General features: G+C 34.9%; 1 protein-coding gene across 1 annotated transcript; it reads left to right on the top strand.

Annotated features, from left to right (window-relative positions):
- Positions 1-458: 458 nt before the first annotated feature.
- EV154DRAFT_590289 (uncharacterized protein) lies at positions 459-894 on the top strand (the record flags this gene model as incomplete). Its single annotated transcript, XM_051606870.1, has 1 exon — positions 459-894. A coding segment is annotated over exon 1 (427 nt), but the record flags the coding sequence as incomplete, so codon positions are not given.
- Between the last annotated feature and the right edge of the window lie 6,842 nt (positions 895-7,736).

The following is a 7,736-nucleotide window of genomic DNA, read 5'->3' as shown; positions in this document are numbered from 1 at the left end:
GTATCGCAGATGTATTGAAGAATAGAAACAATAGAAATCCAAAATTAGATCTCAGTAGACAGACTGGAGATTGTAATCATGGAAAGATTGTTATGAACAAATAAGAATACATGGATATACATTTATTCAATTCGAATGGATAAACGATTAAATAGTAAATCCCGATTGGATCTGCTATTAGTTTAGACACAGCTTCGTAAAAGTATAAATACGAGCTCATTCAACTCTTAATAAAAGGTTATCTTTACTTTGATTATTCATAAAGACCCATTTGATATCTACGATATTACACTTCAGTAACAGATTAATGAGAATCAAAAACAACCAATAATAATATCATTCCCAATATATAATCTGTAACAAGATTATACTGGTAATATAGGAGTACCACTCGAATATTATAATTTAACCACATTGAAGGTCATTCTATACGATATTTATTGGAGGAAATACGACCCTCGGCATTGATGAATGCACTTGAGCAGGTTTTTTCCAGCAGTCAGACCATGCTTTGTACCTGGCATATAAGCCAGAATTTCAATAAGGAATTAAGCCATATCTTTCTGAAGGTAGAAGATAAGCAAAAATGCATCGATCTCATTCGTGGGATGATTGTTTCTTACACAGAAGAGGAGTTCAACACCACTTGCGAGAAGTACAGAATAACTGCTATCAATTCTTTGTTGTTACAAGACAACTCTTCGTATAAAGCTCAAGAGTATCTTGATGGTAATTGGTTAGTCTGTAATGATAAATGGGCTAGTTATCTCACTCGTATGTATATCCATTTTGGATGTACTACAACTCAGCGGATTGAGGGTACCCATAGTGCTCTTAAGCGCGGGACAATGTCAACCAGATTAGCCCTGCTGTCTGCGTTTGTCGAAGTTGACCAACATGTGAAGCCCAAGCCATCAGACAGAGCACAGCTAGCAACAAAGAGGAGTATTATGTTGATTGTGCGATCAGAAACAGCCAGCAACTTGTAAACTTGATTGGTAAGGTGTCATGAAAGGCTTTGTCAACTATCCACAAAGCCATATTGAAAGCAGCCCTTATGTCCTAAAATATAAAGCTTGCCGCTCGTACCAATTCTTGTTCTTGCAGCGACCGTCTCTGCTACGCTTTGCCTTGTAAACATGACATTGTCAAAATGGGTGACAGGGTTTTAAATATCAAAGAAATCAACAGCCGTTGGTTGTTGAAAAATGCTCCTAGTGTCATTAGCAATAATGATATCCAATTATCGAGTGTAGATGTTCTAAGCAACAACAGTTTTCGTGAGAACGTATACCTTGATCAGTCTGGTATTGAGGATGAAGTAAGACAGTCCAACCAATTCCGTAGCATTTTGGCTGAAGCCGAAGTAAGATACCGCGAGTGCCAATCCACTATGGCGGAAAATTTGTTGACGATTCCAACAAATTTGTTGACAAAATCAACAAGTGCTACTGCTAAATAGTTGTTTGAGAAATATCTGGCATCGATTTGTTTATCAACAAGTTTGTTGACAAAATCAACAATTCTTGTTGATTATTTCAACAAACTTGTTGGATGTAACTTTGTTGCCTTTCAACAACTTTATTGATCTTACAAACAATTCTTGTTGAACCTTTCAACAATTTTGTTTGATTTATAAACAATACTTGTTGGAAAGTCCAACAACTTTGTTGGTGCTTCAAACCAATGTTGTTTCGCTTTTTCATATTTTCATTCGTTAAACGGTATAAAACAACCAATGGTTTTTGATTTCATTATCGTTCAGTCATCATTTTATATAAAACACAAGATAAATTATTAAACAGATTTTATTGTCGTATATACAATGGCTATGGAGAAGCAGAAATATCTTTTATGATAGTAAGGAAAAGAGTCTTTTTCAACATTCGTTCTTAAAGACGGCATAACCATAAATAGGGCACTAATACACATTTAATAAAAAGTACAGTCTTTTGCACCAGACATCGAACGAAACATAAAAACAAGAAAGAATGCTTCATATGAATGTATTGATCCTCTAGAAAACAAAATTAGAAACACAAAGAAGCGATTTAGAGTAATCTCTGTGGTGATCTGCTATATTGTTGCTACATTAAATAAATCCATATCTATGGCATCAATACATTAAGAATGATTAAGGAATCAATTACCCAATATAAATAGTTAGTACTATCATATCACAAGGTTACAAGAACACAGTGACTAAGGCTTACTGAAGATATGGAAGTATAATGTGTCTAAGATGACAGTAATTCCAAGTGTAACATATTTACAAATTAAGCAGTTAAAGGTAACAGGATACACACTGGGAAAATGATGACAACTTCAAAGATACACTAAAGAAAGTGGTACAGCAGATAGTCTTTTTTATATAAATACTTGTTCATTTTATTTCATAATAAAGACAATCTTATAAACAGTCTCAAATTACTTATATACTGCCTTATAATTTTACTTACCTCAAAACACAACAATCTCAACCTTACTTTGACCGTACATCATAAAACAGGCGTACCATTAGTCCTAAAAAATGATAAACAGATATGTGAGCAATTATTTAAAAGATATGTAACTTCAAAAGACATACCATAACATCTTTAAATGAAGAGTGTTCTAGTTTAGAAAAATAATTGAGGTGGTCCACATTAGTCTTTTGATTTAGGAAGTATATAAGAAAACTTACAGCTTTATCTAAAGTACCACTTCTTTTTTTTGAAAGAAATAAAGGAGTATAGTAGCAGCCTACATAAAGAGCAAAAGCTACTCCTAGACTACCTGAATGAGAAGCGTTGTTAGTTATGTAGATAACAAAAACGTAAAACAGCAAGCTTCAAATTGGAAGTTGAGTACCTTACGTATAAGCAAAGAGCGTTAGAAACACATTCGGGTTATTAATAGAAGGTCCTCTTGAAGCTAAAAACAAAGCCTACATCGTTAATAGACACACATATTACATTGGGAAATAAAGTTACCATATATTCTTAGTATTTTTTTTAAGTGAGTTTAAGAAGAAAGAAAGGGAAAAAATGCAAAAAAAGAATTATTGGGCTTACGCCAGTTTTATTTGGCTTTGTGACCTAAAATTTGAATTCTATCTAGTGTATCAGATAGACAACTTATCTCTGCTTTACAACGGTACTACCGCAGAACATATTCCGGTTTCCACGAGCTTGTCAACACAAGTAATGGTGTAGTCAATGGCGCTGTCGGACCTGGTTTGATGATATTGTGTACATCTCCTCTTTTTCAAAGATCATATCAACGAGCCCAGAAGAGGCAATAACTATGTTTTGTTTGCTGCATTCCACCTAAATTAAGATTGGTTGCTTATCGTTATTATTTAGTTGTACAGACAATTTTTTTTTGAACTTTTATAGCCACTACAACAATTTAACGAGTCTACTTTATGTCGGTTCCAACACCTTCTTTTTTCAAACGACATTTGATGTCGTGAATGATTTTCTTGCCTTAATTAATGTGGCTGACTTACATGGCGTGATAGATTACGACAGGCTCATGCCAAAGGTGGTCTTACGTCGCCCTAGTCAACATAAGGATGTTGTGTGTCGCTTCAAAGATATCGTTTGTAACGTAGGCCTCGTCCGATACATCATGGCTGAAAATTATCACACAGTCATATAGCATCACATTTTCAGGGAATTGCCGTACTCGAAGATGGGGGAATGCGAGCAACCTTTAAGAAATATAGAAATAAAAATAAAAATGAAATAAAAATGAAATAAAAATGAGAATAAACATGGACAAAATGACGTGAATGAATCTCAAACGTCTGGTTGAGAATAGAAAAATCGTGACACCAGAATCGATAAACAAATCTGCAATCAACACTTGTTGAATAATTCACCAAAGTTGTTGGCCAGCAACAATTCTTTTTTATAAAAAAAAATGGTCAACAACTTTGTTGACAAAATCAACAACAGTTGTTGATTCTGTCAACAAAGTTGTTCACAACAAACATCAAATCCGCCATAGTGATCATTCACCAAATCCAATGCACTTGGTGATATGTTGTAGAAGGCTTTGGAAGATCACCGAAATTTTGTCGAGGAGTTCAGAAGTATGGACGGTCCAATTGGACTACCCAAAGCAGATCACATATCAAAGGTTAGCCGTCCGGCTAAGGAAAAAAGTTTTTCTCCTTGGCTTCAAATTAGTCGGGCTGTTAGCAAAGCCAAGCAAACCAAGGAGGGTAATGTATTGATAGGCTCAGAATAACTCATTTTCATATCATTTATAAATGTTGTATTTATAGACGCTGTTAAGCATGCTGTTAGTGACAATGAAGATGTTGTCAAGAGGGACACAGCTGCTTTTTACATTTCCCAAGAGAGCCAAGCCATGTAAGAATCTTTTAAAAAATACAACATTATTTTTACTTATTTAAATATTTATACAGCCGAGAATACCGAGTATAAGGCTGGAGAACGCCTTCATCTTCTTAAGAAGGTAAAGATTTGTAAAGTATAAAATTTAATGAAAACACATCTTCATAGTGACTCATGTGGTGACCTAGCAAGGCTATAGCCATATTAGAGCTAACAAAGGTTTATCCATGCTGATACCATTTGTGATATAAGCTTAACAATAAATGTCATAGTAAGAACTATAAGGATATTACATCACAAGTCTAATTTAGTACGTCTGAGAAATACTTAAAATTTAGTTTAAAGCAAAGAGAGTTAAGAAGCCTTAACATTTATTAGAACAAGACTAAATTAGTGACTATGTAATAATCGTGTACATTTTTGGTTAATCAATGATAACTTCAAGATAGCACTAGAGATATGAACACAGCAGACAGTCTTTTATATAAATACTCGTACATTTCATTTATTAATAAAGGACAATCTTATAAACAGTCTCAAACTACTCCTATAGTCTTTTTATAATTTTACTTTACCTTAAAACACAACAACTCATTCATCAATATATATATATGTGTGTGTGTGTGTATAGCTGTCACGAACGAGAATTTCGAGATTCTCACTGAAATCTATGTTGACAAGGATCTTCCTCGTAACAGTTTCACAGAATTTGTGAATGTTGGTGAGGATAGCCACTGCGGGTTTAAATCTCTGTCTTACCAGGTCTTTGGAGACGAAGAGCGTTTCATGGAGGGGAAAACGCCTATGAGAGATGTACTGCTCATTAATTATGAGCAGTACGAAATTTGCTTTGATGATTTCTTTAAGCAAGCCGACATGATAATTTGTACCTGCAGTGGTCTGGAGAGAGTAATAGGGAGTGAAAGGCTGGTAGAACACGAACATCGACAGGATAAATGGCTTCGATGACCAGAATGTGCTCAATTAGCCGCAGACACATTTTAAAGGCCTGTCGTTATTTATCCTTGTGCTATGTACGAAGAACAAGGATGAGCGTTTCTGCCAGTCTTTCCAAATGAAAACGTGAGACCCCCCTGGTCCGGCACCTTTGCCGATTGTTCTCCAAAACATTTCTGGAAATCACTGGGTCACTTTTAACATGAAGAGGTCTATTAAGGTGGCCTGGCCTTGGGTCAGCACATTACACCGTAGAGCTATGGAACGCTTGGGTCATCAAGATGATAAGGTCAAGTCGTTTTGGAACAAACACTTGAACTTCAAGAAATAGATTCCGTCTGAGCAGACAGATAATATACACTTTTCTTAGCTTACTTCTAAATCTAAACTAATCGATTGTTTTGTTACAAAATAGATCAAAACACGGTCGTAATTGTAGTATTTGACAAAATATTACAATGGAAAAGTAATGAGATAAAAGTATATTTTTATTAGACCATCCGATGTCTAAAGAATTTTTGAAAATTTCATTTAGCGTAGTGTTACAGAGTTTGTACTAGTGCAACGTAATTATATAGTAATTACGTCATTTAGTATTTCATAAATGCATAACAAAAATAACGACATTAAGTCCTTTTTTGCTACTCCAAATTATTTATCTGTTCTTTGTGAACTTTAAAAATGAACTCTCGTACTTTTATGGATGATATAGCTATGTACATGTTTGATAGACGACGTATTAAGGAGCGCAACAGTAGAAAAACCAGAGCAAAGTATCAGCGACCTGATTTAGAATCATGGACAGAAGAAAAGTGCTATAAAATGTTTCGTATTACCTACAAAGAGATTTGTCAAATTCGCCACATCATCAATTTGGATAATAAATTAAGATTTAATAGCATCAAGATAACCAGGGAGTTTGCTATGGCTCTGCCTCTTTATCGACTCTCATTTCCACGTCGTTTTTCAGATATGGTTGACATCTTTGGTATGGCTGAAGATAACATTGGAAGAACTGTCAGATATTTTACCTCAGAAGTTCAGGTATGGCCTCGAGTTTGACGAGAGACAGTTTTCCAAATCCAATTGCGAAAAGTTTACAAGAGCTATTCTATAGAAAGGGGTATATTATCCAAACATTGTTGGGTTTATCGATGGAACCATGCAACAAACATGCCGTAGAAGAACCAACGAAGACCAAAAGGCATTATTTAATGGTTGGAAGCATCAACACTGTATCAAGTTCCAAGCAATCTCTACCCCTGACAGAATTACCAGCAGTTTATCCTGTCCTTACGTTGGTCGACGAAATGACAGAGGTATGTTGAACGAAAGTCAAATGCTTCAACGTCTTCAAGCGCAGTTTGGGCATATTTCTCCGGAATACGAGTATTGTATTTATGGAGAAGAGGCTTACTGGTCTGCAATGCATGTCATCCAACCGTATCGTAACCCACTAAGAAATGAGTTCGAAGGAGAAGTGAATCTTTCCATGTCAAAAGTTCGAGTTGCAATTGAGATGGAATTCGGCAAAATCTCTCAGTTGTTTAGAGCATGCAAATGGAAGTATGGAAATATTGTTTCGCAGACAAGACCAGCAACAAAGTATATGATCAGTACAGTTTTCAAGAATTTTCACACCTGGATTCATGGATCTACTGTATCTTCGATGTTTGATTTGTGGTATTTGACAAAATATTACATAGAAAAGTAATGAGATAAAAGTATATTTTTATTAAATGTAAAAATAGACTAAAAGAACTCTGCTGCTATGAAATAATTGATCCTTTTTATATTGCACAACTCTCCTGAGGTTTAATGATGAGTCAACCTTTCTGGTTTTGGAATAGATCTATACTTTGTTTCCCGCCTTGGGTTAAATGGATACTACTCGCTAGAATTGTTTCCAGTTAACGTTGTCCCATATCAGTGGATCGGGAGCATGAGTATTCTAATAAATCTTTAGTATTACGAGACACTTATTTATCAGGTCATGCAACGGTTACTGTAAAAGTTGCATACTTGTTTGTCAAGTGTAATTGGCAATAGAACATAATAGTTGATCATTTATTCACTATCTTTGTAATGAATAAAATACGATCCCAAATATTAAATGTCTTTTTATATTTGGTTGTAGAAGCTAGGTATCCATTAATTCATACATTGTTGTATTCGAGGAGTATATACACCACAGTATTGGTATACTCCGACGATTGAAGTAATTTATCATCTTTCATATTTTGACATATGTCAGCTGCTCATCTAAAATTCACGTAGCACTAAGGCGAATTTACCTGTTATGGACTGTTATTTTTATTATCCTTGATGTACCTTGCGGGATATTGACGGCTTGGATGATTTATAATGAAATCTACCCACGATGGTAGTTTTCCCGTTTACAGTTATGGTTATGTTCAATGTGTATAAAAGAAC

The sequence above is a fragment of the Mucor mucedo genome (assembly GCF_025094135.1).
Source record: "Mucor mucedo strain NRRL 3635 chromosome Unknown EV154scaffold_56, whole genome shotgun sequence".
In the NCBI taxonomy this organism is placed as follows: domain Eukaryota; kingdom Fungi; phylum Mucoromycota; class Mucoromycetes; order Mucorales; family Mucoraceae; genus Mucor; species Mucor mucedo.
The sequence above is the reverse complement of the archived record's forward strand: the minus strand, read 5'-3'. Positions and strand labels throughout refer to the sequence as shown.